Source organism: Poecilia mexicana, unplaced genomic scaffold (genome assembly GCF_051168715.1).
Source record: "Poecilia mexicana isolate PSO_F unplaced genomic scaffold, ASM5116871v1 scaffold_16, whole genome shotgun sequence".
In the NCBI taxonomy this organism is placed as follows: Eukaryota; Metazoa; Chordata; class Actinopteri; order Cyprinodontiformes; family Poeciliidae; genus Poecilia; species Poecilia mexicana.
Window position 1 is genome coordinate 23,663,968 of NW_028263385.1, and position 15,914 is coordinate 23,679,881.

The 15,914-nt window shown below is 35.4% G+C and overlaps 1 protein-coding gene across 1 annotated transcript in view; it reads right to left on the reverse strand.

The window, feature by feature from the left end:
- LOC106931503 (CUB and sushi domain-containing protein 3-like) overlaps window positions 1-15,914 on the reverse strand; it is a 219,087-nt gene that overhangs the window by 181,276 nt on the left and 21,897 nt on the right. The window contains 3 exon segments of the mRNA XM_088014026.1: window positions 3,960-4,098; window positions 4,138-4,206; window positions 13,488-13,682. Of these exon segments, the coding sequence (XP_087870152.1) occupies window positions 3,960-4,098; window positions 4,138-4,206; window positions 13,488-13,682 (403 nt within the window).

Below are 15,914 nucleotides of genomic sequence, written 5' to 3' on the forward strand. Positions count from 1 at the left end.
CGTAGGGCTTAAAAGGAAAACTATGTCTAACAGCCTATGACATTTAGGGGCGTACAGTAAAATCTATCTGGAGTATCACATGAGGCGCAGTGCACGGTGCTACAGAAAGGAAAAAAACTCGCTCACTAAAGTGCTGGATGTTAAACCTGTGTACCTGATCAATAGACATAATGTGTAACATCTTTATTTGTTAAAAAAAAAAAAAAACACCTCAACCTGCAACTTTAGCCTTACTAAAGACTAAAGTTTTCCCTAATGCAAAAGTACCAGGTTTTTACATAAAAACTGCAACAGTTGACTTTCCACTACTTTTTAATTAAATTTTTATCCGGTTTATTGTGTTTTCCAAAATACTTACAACATTTATGTTATGTTCCACATGGACATCAATGACTTAAATACTCAGAAAAGACTAAAGCATTAGTTTTTTTGTGCATTTCACACTGTGGCACACAGTTTGTTCTCCAGCTAAACCAGGTTGCCAGACATTTTGCAGCATGAGCGTCACATATACTGCAAACATGCACAACTGCAAGTCAATGAACACCTGCGCTACTTGACTATTCTAGCAATGACAAATAACATTGATCTCATTGTATGCTAAGCAAACCCTTTGTCTGCACAGATGAAGATTTATTTTATTCCACATCCAGAACTCCACCCACTTTCTGAACAGTTCAGGGAAAACAATACGCGAGCACTTGGGGGCACTCTTTGACCACTAAACCTTCATTTTCTGATTATAAGTTCATACTAAAATATTTTGAAACAAAAAAATGATAAAAGATGATGCTTAATTGTAGATGATGCTGAATTGTAGCAGCAGAAGTAATGTTTTCCCTCCTGGCATATCAGAACACTGGATTCTACACCATTCATCCCTACAGTCACAGACACTGTGGAAAACTGGGGAGCATCACTTCAAAGACCTAACAGGACTTTCAGTTTAAAAATCTCCTTCATTTCTGTACGTTTAAACATATTTAACATGTCTTTCCACCCGGCAACATGCATGTCAATAGTCGATCACATCACGATTTAAGCAAACACAGAAATATAATTTTATTAAATATTAATAGGGTTTTAGAGCAACTAAATAAGTGTAATCAGAAGCTTCTGACAATGATTATCTGAATATGTAAAATGTAACAGTATTTATAACATTAAAACTGTTCATTCCAGTGCCAATACACTTATGAGAAAAGGGTCATCTAGAGACTGCCAATCCACATCAGTGTGGTCCGGTCCCACATGAATTCTGCATCACACTCTTCTTAGTCATGTCAACATGCAATACTTAGCAGTCATCACCACACTCACAGCATCTCTCCGTTAGATTCAGTCTCTCACTGACACAGTGCCTGCTTCTCTCTCTCTCCCTCCATCTGACTATGAGAGACAACTCTCAGGGACAACAGCCCTTCTGCCGTTATGATTGATTAGAGCTTCTGTTGGCTGAATTATAATTAATGGCCAGGAGGATCCCAAACTCCAGGCAGATGCTCATATTCAAACAAAACCCAAAGCAGAAGGATAAGCTTAACCCAAAGTTAGGAGTTAAACCCATTGTGGAGTAGGTGCAGAAATTTATTTCAGAAAGCAAGATATATGCGTACATGAAGGCTGCCTTTGAAAGAAATCTGCCAATGATTTTGGCATAATTTAAAATGCTTAATTGTTCTCTATAAATTTGCATAAATCAAGCAGACACCAGAGGCACGTTTACAATGTTTTAGGCAACACATTGTCAGTGAAAATGTATTAAAGAATGCAATTAGCATTTTTTTTATCCCTGCTCTGAAGAAGAAATTATTTAAGATCCATAATAAACAATCAGCACATTCCAAAAAACAATGATTTATTGGGAAGATGGGGAGCTGAGAGACTTTGATGTGTAGAGGATAAAAACATGTCTACTTAAGCTTAAAGGTTAGACTGTCCAAACCCATCTTCATCTCAAAAGAAATGAGAGCTGACATGGATAACAAAAAACATGTGTTTTTATTTTATAATATTTCAACCTACATTTTTTTTGTTGAAAATAATAATTTAGCTTTATTCTCAAATATTTTACATGGCTAAACGATAGATACAGCTCCACGAACAATAAAACACAATAAAACTGTGGAGTTACCAAAAGTCTTTAACATATTAAATAATAGTTATGCATGTCTTAAGAATATCCCTGCAACAGATTAATTTAATAAAATAAGCTCCCACACTTTTAAATTCGGGGACATCTCTTGATTTTAGCTTACCAATTTAGGCATGCAAGCATTCCTTCCCGACTTTGACTGCTGCAGCTGTGTTTCTTTCAGGCTGTATTAGGCTATTTATAGGCTATTTAAAATCTCATAAAGGCTTGCAAGTATAGTTTGCTCTCCTTGTGGAGGAGAAAAGAGAAGCTTGTGCATGTTCAAATCCATGCTTGTATTTAGTCATTTGAACCCTGGTAAAGTATAGTTTTGGTGGACAGTTTTCAGAAAATCCTTAAATTTTAGCTGTTTTTTTTTTATTATTACCATTATTCTATAAGGAAAAAATTGCAAAAGGGTTGGGTTTGCAACTTAAGTAAAATTATATAAAGGCAAGTGACAAAATAATTCATAAATATGTTGACAGCCCTGGTAAAAAAAAGTCTAAAATGTTTAAAATCAATTCATCTTTATGCAGTAGCATAATCAATCTCACAATTACATAAGAGACTCTTACTCTCTAAAAAATGCCATGTTAAAAAATTAACTGCTTGTTAAGCTTTTTTAAATACATACAATCTACTTTTGTCTACAACTCAGCACTTTGTCCAGGTTACAGCTAGGAGCTTTTGAACATTTGTTGATGGGTTTGTGAACCGAGATGACCGTGGAAGAAAGCTAAGCATATGTCTGGTGAGCCATTTCTGTGTTGCTTTGACTGCATCTTTTGGATGATCATCGTTAATAATGCTGAGCACTCCAAATTTGGTCTTCAGGGAGAAACAGACTCGCATCATCACTGAGCCTCCATCAAAATTGACAGTGAGCATGAAGTGATTTTCCACATATTCCTCCCATTTCACCTGGAGTGTTTCTATAAAGCCAAACAAACCCCCTGCTTAGATCAACTTAAGTATCCAGTGGAGTTTAGCAGACTCAACAGATATGTTTGTAGGGGCAGAGCATAATAAGATTTTTCTTGCACTTGTCATGAACAACTGCTTGGCTTATACATAGCTTCTCATGGTTCTTATGGAGACAAAATGTCACTTTTACTGCAGTCCTTTGTCTCAGAGTGTCGATTTTTTTTATACCTCCATTATTATCCTGCTCAACGTGTGGTGGTAAAATAAAGGGGTCTCCTCATCAAACCCCTTAGCTCAATTCTATAAGTAATTGGCCTCATATTGACAAAATAAAATCCTGGATTAATAATTAGAAGTTCTTTAAAACTAGTTTTAATTAATGAAACCCTTCGATTACATTTTTAAAGGGATTATAAAATGGTATTCAAACTTCATTATGTGATTGGTTTCCAACTAAAAGGTCAGATTTTATAAGAATCTAGTTACCCTTTTTCTCAGAGTGAGATGATGCTTCTGTAATACAAAATTAATTTTGAGAATTTAAAACATTCTGACAGAGGTAGTAATAAATTTGTTTATGAAATTTAGATTTTTTTTTCACAGCATGTTAAAAACATGCTTTTTCTTGTTTATACACGTCTAAAAAATGTCAAATATTTGCTTTCACCAAACAAAAATGATGTTTTCTAGAAAGTCTTTCTGCAAGAAATGTTGAAAACATATCAGACACATCCATAACCTTATGTCACTGGCTGTGCTTTTCATTTCCACACCATGTCAACACTACGCGAACATACTGCCTGCTCTGAACCACACATAATAAAAATACTTGAATTCTCAACTTCAGCAATACAACTGTGTCCCAACCACCCTCCCTCCTCCTCCGAGGTCAACTCACCAGATGGTTGGCTGTTTGGAGCCTTCTATTTCCAGATAATCCGACTTCTCCTCCATCTGAAATTCTGTGAACACCAGAGAGATGGTGTCGCCCGGATCAGCCAGTATGGTCCACTTACATTCCCTGCTGCTGCCCAGGCCTCCGGCACCACCCCCTCCGGCCGTGCCAGGGGATTCACCGCTGGGGAGATCGAAGCTGGAGATGAGCCCGCTGGAGCCCCTCAGGGTGCCACCACACGTGTCCTCGGCTGTCAGTCAACAAGACAAAAGAACAGGGCGGGGAAGAACAGATACATTTACTCTGGGTTATTTCCGACCTTTAAATCAAAGCCTGCAGGCATAAAACATCTGCAACTGTCCACTTGAATAAATCCAGATCAAAGAAAAAAAAAAAGACATGTGAAAGCAGGACTAGGAGCTATATAAACAATCTAACCACACGCATTTTTGTTCATCAAGCATTGCAGTGTCTTGAAGCACTGTATGTAATGCAACTTCCTGGTTTGTTACGCAACTGTTAACAGAAAACTAAATTAATTTCACTTACTCTTATTTATAGTGTCAAGAACCATTAACACAAACGCCGTCAATTAACAAGAGAACATATAATCAATTAAATTAATTGACCGAATAATTGAACTTTAATTCTGTCAGTTTTCTTCAATGCAATCAAATTGAAAAGGAAGTCTTAAATACCTCACCTCAACCCCCCAAACCCTTGTTTTTTTCCTTTTTAGAAATTGATTTTTTTTTTTTTTTTTCCACAATGACCTGTCAAGTTTCTAGCAACAAACAAAATGTGATAAACACATCTCATAATCCTGGCGAAAAAAAAATCCAATGTGGGAAGTGTGGAACGTCAGCTGAATGTTAATGCACTCCACCTTAACAGTGGCTTGCTCTCTTTCACTCCAGATTCCTTTCCACTTTCCTCTCACTCTTTCTACTAGAAGTCACCACATCCATACATCCCTGTATCTGTTTTTTTCCCCTCTGAGGAATCCTAATGATGGCAGGGCTTTCACAGTTTTCACATCATTTAAGACTAATACGTGACACTCGACTGTGCCAGCTAAAACCTTTGATGGCTCAGTGCTGCACTCAGGGCTGTCAGAGATGCCAGCCTTAAAGTATTCCCCAATGGTGCATTAAATGACTGGTCCAGAAACAAGGAAGTGGGTGTATGAAATTGAAGCGAAGATGGGGAGGGGGAAGGGAGAAAATAGACGAGCAAAGCATTTATTTGCTTTGATCCGAGTCTTTGGAGACATTAGCAGAAGCATGACAATGGATCAAAGTCCTTCTGATAAAGGCAGAGATGAGAAAACGATACTGTTTGACACATGAATGCCTAAGATATGTGTGACTTGTATCAAGGGCAGGCTTAGTCCAAACTCATGCGTTGATGATTGGCAGCATCAGTGTACGTGAATAAATAAATAATTAATTCAAATCACTACACTCTGCAATATAAATTTTACTCAGAATAAATACTGTAAATAACCCTCAATGCATTTAGAACAACAAATTAAATAGTCCTCTGAGATTTGAAGAGTAATTTGCATCAAGTGAAACTAAACTGATTTTAAGTGCTGTAAAATATTCCCAACATAACATCACAGACACTAATAAGTTATTAAAGTCAATTGAGATAAAATTAAACTTAAAAGCAAGTTTGACAGAACTGTTAAAAAAAAGTGTGGGTTTTATAAAAGAGTAAATTAAAAGTGAACAAGACAAACAAGACAAGTTACCTGATAAAAGATCTTGTTTAGTTATATTGTTAGAAAGTGACTCAAATTTACCTCCACTACTGGATATGCACCAAACAAACCTAACATTTAGATACAAGATTCCTTAAAACTTTCAATATGCAGATATTGAGTTCTACATGTTAGGTGTTTTTTTACAGTACTCCTCTGGAGGAAATGCTGGAGGAAATATTCTAACCTACATTGACTTGTTGAATTTTAACGTTATTTTAGACCGTCAGACTTGAGGAAGCTTACATCATCTGTACCCAGTTCTCAGCAATGAACACTGGGTTTAGTGAAGTCATATTTCTGTGATATTGCTTATTGTGAATGCCAGCAGTGACAGAAGTACTTACAACCAAAAGGGAGGAGCCAAACAGACAGAAAATTTCAAGTCAAACAATGAGGGTGATAGAAACATGAAGGCTGCTTGTAGGGAAGGAATTTCGTGAGAAGATTTGCTGTTATCCACATATGGACCACAAGGACAGACGAAGTGCTTTGATTTTCTGAGGAGAAATCCTTCAGACCATTAACATAAGAATGTCAAGACTCTAAAGTGAATGAATGCAACATGTCTCAGCATAGCCCATCTTGGGAAGGCAAACAAAGTGAAACCATTCAACATAAAGAAGCTGCTGTGTTAACAGAATTTGTTTTTTTTTGTTTTTTGTTTTTTTTTTTGTAGAAAATATCCAACATTCAAAATTTGGTTTAATTACACAAAGCCATATGAAACAAATTTGGTATTTAGATTGAAAGTTTTTTGTTTTTGTTAAGAGCAACCCCATAATACAAAGCTGAAACAATAGCTAGAAACTTGAGGCTGTCCATTTTAACTCACCAGTAGAGAGTACAAACATTTAAAAAGTTATATTAAAATAACTAAGACTATAGCTTATTAATGGTAAACAAATGGTCTAATTAAACACAAAATGTTTTTTGTTGTTGTTGTTTTTTTATTCTTACCAAAATCTGAGCTAAGTTAATTGCTTTGGGGGCATCAATGAAGGACACGCAGCAACTGCTGTAGATATCTGGCAGGAATGCTGTGGTCTGACTCACCCAAATATAGTATGAATATGAGCAGCATCAATCAGACACAGTCAGCATGTTCATAAATCTGCATTTTATCAAACAAATCCATTTCAAAACAGACATTTTGATTTAAGTCCCACTAATAAGGGTTCCTTTCTATTTTAATAACTTTCTGGTTTAGAAAGTGTTGGAAAGCTGCTCTTTTGAATAAATCTACACTCTAGGTTAATAACATTAAGTCAAAATTTCTGCTGTAAAATGGCTCCAGAAAAAAAGAGCAGTATTCCATATGGTCATAGTACGATGACCATGTTTTATAAACCACAGTTTTATAATCAGCAATGTGATTTTCACCAGCTAAGGTTTTTTTTTTTTTTTTTTGCTTAGATGGAAAATCTTCTATTCCATTCACAAGCTGAATCACAAAGTTAACACCTTATGATTGTGAAATTCTGCGGAAAAGTCAGAACAGAAAGAGTTCCTGGCAAACATTGAATGTAATTAGCCATTTTCTTTCTCAACGTCGCTTTATTTGATGCTGCACATTTTCACAAATCACTAATTGCCTACTTCTAAATGGCATTGTTCAAAAGTAACAGAGTTTAGATGTTTGACTGTTTTTAGCAATTAAGAACAAAGAACTGAAGATCAGATTATTACTTACTCCAATGAGATTTGATTTTGATTCTGCCACCACTTTTGACCACATGACAAGTGAAAAGCTTATTAGTTACATAAATAGATAACAGTGTTCTATATAAGATACAGTCTTGTTGTCAAATGAACAGAAATATATTATTTGAGTTGCATTTTGTTGCAAACCAGAATAAACACAGTCTTGTAATTCTGACAAGCCTATATTTAGGGACCAGTGGAGACTCGACAGAGTGACTAATGATGCCTGGCAATGTCTAGTTAAAGCGGTGTTGCAATGAAAGGTGGATGCTTTCATCCAGCGCAGTGATATTTGAATGAACATTAATATTTTTGAGGAAACTAGCTGTGCTAAAATAAACATGCTAAAGAATGATTTATCCCAAAAAGTCTTTGAAAGAATCAAGTTAGTGATCTAGCACTGACCAATCCAGCCGGTCATACTAATATAATTTTAAGGTGGTCCTAATATCAGAAAAATGTTAATACATTTATTTAGTTTTTTCTAAATCCATCTTAAAACTGAAGTTGAGATTTAATCTAAGTTTTAGGATGTTGAAGTGGTGATAACACATTCAACACTCATTAAAGTAGCCCATTAGTTTTGCCTCATTAGGAAGTTCTGAAGCAGATACTACCTTCAGCATATTTAGCAGCATATTGTGTTTACAAATCTTTCTGATCTTGCAAGTCACTCTTATCATCGTTTTGATGGAGTGTTGAAAAGAGCAGGAGCTTCTTAAAGAGACAGAGGCCAATTTCAAATTGTGTCAAATTGAAAGTAAAATTTATTTTAAGTTATATTTGATAGATACAGTATTTTTTATACTAACTGAAGATAACCTGGTATTATAAAATGGCCTTATGCTCCAGGAAAATACATAAAAGGTCTCCAGACATTTATATAGCACAAAGCACAGAAAAATGCTTAAAGAATGTTTTCACAGTGTTTATAGCATCTCTGCAGTGGCTTTGTGCTATTCCCCATAATTAGTCAAAATAAAGTAATAAAGCTGTTGATACAGCATTTTTTATTTTTTAATCCGTGGGAGTATATTAAGCTTTTGTTACAGGTAAACTGATTTAAAGACAACTTATCCTAAAGGTTACAACAGGGCAACACATTGCCCAAGTGGTAAAAACATGTGCTAATTAACAGCCCACTTAGTGCAAGCACAGTATTTACCAACAACATTCATCCAATAATTTGCTAGCTAGGCTAAAGATTTGCAAATAATAAAAAAGAAAAACGTATTTATGCCCATGAAAGATCATAAAAAAACCCATCACCTGTAGACTCAATGTGTCTACAGGTGAAGACAAATTGCTCTGAAAATTAGAGCAATGATTTGAAGTAGAAAGCAACTCATAACTATGCAGAGGAAGCAAGACAGGTTTCTTGTCTATTTCATGGAGAAGCAGCCATGCATAGTATTATAAATTATGAGATGCAAAATGCTAGCAGAGACTTAAAGACGCTTTGCAGTGACAATATTCTAAATACCTTCACTCTAGTAGGACTTTGCAGGTTGTTCTAGGTTACATGATAAAATCTCAGGCAAAGTTTTATCAAATATTGTTTATCAACAGAGCAGAGGCACTGAATGTTGGGCAATATGTTCCTTAGCAAATCGATAGAGCATGCTCTGGATTTAAAAACGAAGAAGGGTCTGCCTTAAAAAAATGGTGTCAGGAAAAAAGATTGTGTGAGGATTAGGACTGGTTTAGTTGAGCTCATTTACATCCCCAGCATCAGCAATCTAATGCTACTTGAGGAGGGATTAAACCTCCCTCTCCTTGACTTTGATCAGATATACACCACTTGTCTTTCTACTTTGAAATATTCACCCCCAAGGATAGAAAGGAAGGAACTCATGTATAATTTTCAACACTACCTAAGGTTTTTCCTTTGTAATAATACCCATGTTAATGTAAAGCAGTGGCACTTTCTACAGAATGTCTCTCATTTGCTCTGCAGCATGTCATGTCAAATACCAGTTAGGTTGAAGAATGGGAACAGGTCTGTATTGGGTGCAGAGGTACAATTATATTGCTTCATGCTCATTGCTGTGGCTCATTACATTATAGCAGCCATCAGGTTTTTTCCCCTTTCTGAAGTTTAAATGAGCCTCAAGAAAAGAACAGGAGAATTAAATGAATACCAATAAATTAAAGGATCAATTGAAATTACACAATAACATTGTGTAATATTGTTCTGTTTCACGAATGACATTTTAATTATCTAAATTGCCATCATCTCATTGTTGAACTTACAATCAGTGTTAATGGACATGGAACCAAATGTATAAAATTCAGCTCCTTAGTCAAATTTTGGCTTCTAGTAGTCAGCTACTTAGCCAATCTCAGCATAAAAGAACCTGCAACAAACTCAGAGCATGTTTGCAAAGTTTTTCTATCACTGAGGCAGCAAATGGCATAGCTGCATGTTTTGATTTTTTAACAAAGGATTCCTATAGCCTAATTTTCTTATTCTGTTGAAGTGTGGCTGGCAGCCAAAATGACAGCATATTAATGGACCATTTTTCTCATGTTACCATCCTGTCCCCTGTTTGCAGTTTCATTGCATAGTTTAATGAATGTCAAGAGACAATTTCAACAGAAGGGATCAAAATGGACTTCTTGGAGGTGTGATGGAATGCACTGTAGCCATTAATTTTACTTTGTGCATTTTTTTTCCTATTCATCATTGACTGTGTCATTTTTCTCTTCCCTTATAATATGTCTCCCTTCCATAAATTTCACAGAATCTATGCTTATGCAGTAGAAATTAAGGAAGATATATGTCTAGGATTATTTTGTTACACTTTGCCATATTATTTTCCCTACACCTCTATCTCCATCATATGTGTTGTTCACAACTTAGCTCAACTTTCAAGCCAGTAAACAAGCAAGTCCACCTTTGACTGGCTCAAAAAATGTTGAAGGGGTGCCCTAGTCAAAAGTTAGATCTAAATCCTAATTAGATGCTGTACATGTTTTAAAACGATCCAAGGTGGCTGAATTAAAACAATTCTCCAAAGAAGACAGGACCAAACTTCCCCCAGAACAATTAAAGTTGTTGCCACCAAGGATGGTAGTTGGAGGGGGGGAACAGGATTTGTGTTGCTGTGTATTCACCTTAAAACAATCAGTGATGAGCAGAAGGGAGGATCTCGGAGAAAATAAGATCAAAGGACCATCTGGCTGCATAGAGGAGCAGGCCCAGATATTGCTGAGAGATTATGACTCAAGCAGTGGCTGTGCAGCACTAGAATGAAGGGATGTTTCTGGCCTGTGGCAACAGAGGCCAGAAACATCCCTAAATGGAAAGGAACAATTCACATCAGCTTTCTCCAGCCTCTAAGCCCACCATATTTCAAACATATGCCAAGCTATTTTCATTGTTCTGTGTTTTCGATTGTGAAGTGAAATCCTGCATTTGCTCTGCTGGTATTGGCATTTCTCACCATTAAATATTAACATGAGAGAAATCTTTGACCCTTTTGAAGCTTAACCTCTAGTTTGAAGAATTTGTACATCTAAATAAACTGCCTCAGCAGCTAACAATTAAATTAATGGATAAGAAGAGGCTTTGGCCTGCTTTTCACGGGAATAACCGCATGACTTTTGAGAAAAAGCAAAAGGCACAACAGAGAATATTTTTAAAATTCAAACATTTTCAAAGCTTAATGCATTTCAAAAACTTCTGGGTCAGATCACCTCTCAGTTTTGTATCAATCGCTACATTTTCCCTTCATTCTTTGCTTTTATAGCCGCAAACCAATCATTTCATTTTCATTTGTATTATTGTACTTTTTATTTTTACTATTTGAGTATTCCTATGAATGATGAAGGTAATTAGTTATATTGGTTATAACTATTCAATCCCCACAAATAACTGCATTCTATTTTTTCAAAATGTTCAATTAGTTTTGAGACTAAAGTAAAGTTTTGAGAAAACTATTTTATTTTCTCAAAACTTTAGAAATACACACCATTTCCATTCATTAACATTCTTAATCCATAAAAGTAATAAATGTGAAGTGACTCAAATTCTAGAGGACAAAAATTAAATATTACCAGATTAGTACCCCAATAAAACCAAAATGACACATAACAGATGCATATAGAGTTAAGACAAAAAACATAAATCTATTTTATTTATTTTTTTACTAAACAGCAGAATGTAGCTAATAGTTCAAAGTATGGGGTTGGGCAGCAACCTGTTCTATTCTGCAACATTAATGCTAATAAAACTATTCACAGCTGATGTCCAGTTACCTGTTCATCTTTCTGTTGGCTTTTTTATCTTTTGATGCTTATCAATTAATAATTGTGGTGTTCCCACAATGCCAAATAAAGTGTTTGATGGCTACAAAAATCAGTTTGTTTTTAAAGAAAAAAAAATTACTTCCACTTTTTCATATTTTCATCTGTTAAACAATACACTAAACTTGCAATATTTTGGTTTAGCAAATAGAGCTGTCTTAATTTTTTTGAAAAAAGAATAATTACAGATCCAATTTCCAATTTTTTTCATTTTGAAGCCAGGGATAATTTCCATGCCTTGTAAAGTTTGTCCTTGTTATAGTTACTAATGTTAAGCTGTAAAGAATGTTACCATTGAAATATATCCCAGAAGGCTACAGAAAAATAAAACCACCATTTTTTTATCATGTCATCTATTTGACATCACATTTGCTTGCTAAACTTTGCTTTTCTTCACACTAAGAAATTCATCATAATATCTGAGAAGAATGAAAAAATGGCTTTTTTAAAATAAATATCAAGGTTAACCTACGGCGTTGTCCACGTTTTTAATTGTGGCTCATTCTGTATTTAAGTTTCACAGCATGGAAAAGGATTTAATACAGTTCAAATAAAATAAACAATGAAATCAAATGCTAACCAAAATGAATAGACAGTAAGTAAAGCTTTAATTCAAAGTTGAATTAAAGCAGATTTAACTCCAGTGAAAAAATTAACTTATTTCAGTTAATCTAAAATGTGATGATTACATACGGCTATGTTTAATGGACATGGACTTGTCCATCCACGAGCCCTAAAGCATTCAGAAATATCTTAGAACACCTTCATTTCAAAATAACTTTCAGATAACGCAGAAAAGGATTTTCTGGGTCAGTCCTGAACAATGGGCCTCATTTAAAAACAGAAAGGAATAAATTGCATGATTTAAAAAGCTGTAGCCCATCATTCATCAACCAGCTGTCAGATAGAAATCATCATCATGCTGAAGTGTCTCTTCTCATTCTGCATACTTTATGGCCTGGTTAAAGAGCTTGACAACACAGATTCCTGGTTATTCTACATCTCTGGAACCACATGAAAACATTTACATAACTCTGTATCTGCATCAAAAATAATACTGTAACTAAAGTAATGCAGAGTCAATTTTCCTCAATTTTCCTGCTGTTTATGCACTCATTAACTGATGTTATGATTTAACACAATGTAATATCTAAATGTTTGCATGTATGGACATTGTTGGCATGCTGGGAATTTATTCTATGGTGCTTTCTAAGCTGAACTGTCAGCAGCATGCATCACGAATGACTGAACACATGATCCCACAGGAGATTAAAAGTGTTCCACTCATTATCAGTCAAATATAGACTAAAAGCTGCAAAAACTATGGCTGAAAACATTCATATATTCAAGCTAGTTGTCCCCCAGAGATAAATATTTAATTAACCTTTTAAACCATGGAATCTCCAATCATCTCCATCAACATGATTAAAACATTTCCATCCCATCTGATTGCAAATATATTTATTGCTCTAATGAAGGGTTGTGCCATGCATTAGTACAGGAGGAGCTAATATGTCAGCCAATCTCATAACCATCAATCTGTCAATCATTAAAAAGCAATTAACACTTAGCAGTTAATAAGAGAAGGTCAGAATAAACTCGTCACCCCCTCGTTTTAAATTTCTTAGGGGAACACTAATGTAAAATGACATCAAGTACTCTTTCAAACCATATTGTACAGCTGCAGTAAAATGTAGGTATAGGATCAAACAACCACATTCCTTTTAATTTTTAGTAATAAAAGAAAATCTCACCTCTGCAGATTGGCACTGGAAAATCCCACACTGACACTCCAGCTGTGCTGGTCACGCAGGTGAGGAGTGAATGTCCGTCCAGGACGTAGCCTGTGACACATCGGTAGCGGATCTTGTCGCCAACGTTGAACTGAGTGCCATTGCGTATCCCTTTGGGAGGAACTCCTGGGTTTCCACATGAGCTGCTTCGCAACTCTACAAAAGAAAGTCAAGAAGGAAAGACAAAATTAGTAAGACGATTCATGTTAAGTCAACAATCGTTACTTTTGCTAACTTAGCTAGTTTTTAAGTCACAGAAGTTATTTGTCATTTTGACCTGGCAGGTTTGGTACAATGAGAGCGCAAACTGTTGAAGAGTTTTATAAAGGGCATTCTAATTCAGACTGGACAGCTAAATCACATAGGAGAGGACTGCTTTACTCACTAGATTGGAGACATGTTGTTAAAAGCTAAACAATATTGTTTTTGTATTTATTGCAAATACAATAAACGCCAATGAGAAGGACTCAGAAATTGATTGTAGTCTTTAGGCATTTCATCCGTCAGAAATCCTCTATGAAAAACAAAACCAGCCCATGGCAACAAATAAATAAACATCCAATAACCTCATTGAAATTGGCAGTGGACAAAGTGGTTTAAATAAAATATTAAAATCACTGTTTTGTAAACGTCGTGTACAATTATCGTTATCATGGTAAATTGGTAGCTACAGACTACAAATTCTGTCAATTTTTATTCAAGCTAGCCAAAACACCTCAATTATGTTGGGAAAATTAATCTTCACTTCTTCATTATCTTCATCATCTGAGCCATTTCCCAATTATATTAAGGGTACTTTATTTTTTGTTGTGTGATCTAGAAATCAGCACAACTATACTAGACTGTCAGTAAAAGGGAAAGATCAATATTTGTTGCTCTTTAGGCTTAGCAATGTCCCTCACAATCTTTACTTTAGGCTAGTTTAAAAAACACAAAGGCCTAGTTCACAACTTTTTTGGCATATACTGCCCAAAGTGCAGGTCCAAATGTTTTATTTGCTGACTTGCCAAGAGCTGACTGAACATGACATTTAAATAAGGACCGATATAGCTGACAAAACAGCCGTGGAGATCCATACCCATCTGGCCCAAGCACGTTTCTTCACTCTGCAAATATGGTGTTCCTGCAACTCAATGTAATCAGAAAATTCTAATTAATAAAAAATCTTGAGCAGCAGTTTTCTAATTCTGTAGAAAAATAGCAGCTCTGGTCTGTCTTGCATAGATTATTCCTATGATCTCTAAGCCTGAGCAAACATGAGTTGTGCCTACTAAGGTTGTCTTTAGAATTTGAAATCTGCTTATGATCTTTATCATCTTGAAAAGGACGCGTTCTTTGAATATTACATTTCACCAGTCTGCCCCTGACAGTGTGATCTCTGTAACGCAAACCAAAGACATGACTGATACATAGCACACCCTTAAATATCAACACCCACCTTGACCATCTGTCTCATAGAAACCCCTTGTAGAAAGTATTGAGCTTAGCAACAGCGTAATATGAAGTAGTGAATAAAAACAGTATGCTTAATGTATAGCATACTAGGCAGCTCATTAAAGCATTGCTCTACCCTGTGGTATGTTTGTTTTTTCGGTGATTAAAGAATGTAAAGTCTTGATTGTGTTCATATACATTTACTTTCTTTAAGACATATATATTGTACAACATACCTTGAAGGTTGCTGTTGCCATGAAGAATTATTTATTGCAACAGAAACCATTTACTAATGTCTTAGGCATCAGTATGGCCAAATCTATTAAGTTGTCTTTTCAATTAAACAAAAGGACATGGTATTCTCCTTGTCACTTCTAAAAAGTTTAAGTACCTGTTTCTTGTCCCAACCCACTTTTCAAAATGTCAGAATTTTCATTTCTTGTCTCTTCAAAAAATTGCTTTTTACCCATTAATCAAAGCAAAGTACGGCATGTGTAAGCATGCACAACATTTTAGCTGCGAGTGAAACGCTTGACATAATGACAAAAACAAGGTTTCAGTTTCATTGAGATGGATTCATGTTGTCTGTTGCATACGAGTCACAGATTTAACATCGATTAGTGAATTTATACAAACAGTTAAGCACAACATTGTCCATATTGCAGGCAGGTTTAGATGCAACATTTTCACTCAGTCAAGAAGCTTGTTTATGAGCAGCCGCAAGACAGAAAACAAAGTAAAGGGGCTTTGAAAGCAATTTTATCATTTTTGATATTTAAAAAATGGCATGTTGAAAATGGCACACACCCTTTTTATTAATCAATGCAAATACCTTTACAGGCTTTACACCAAAGTCATCTCATAATTACTGATCACCTTTCAAAATGTATCAACTGGTCATGTTAACAAAAGCACTACAAGGTACAGATGGTCTTCCTTAGGGAAAAAGGTTGA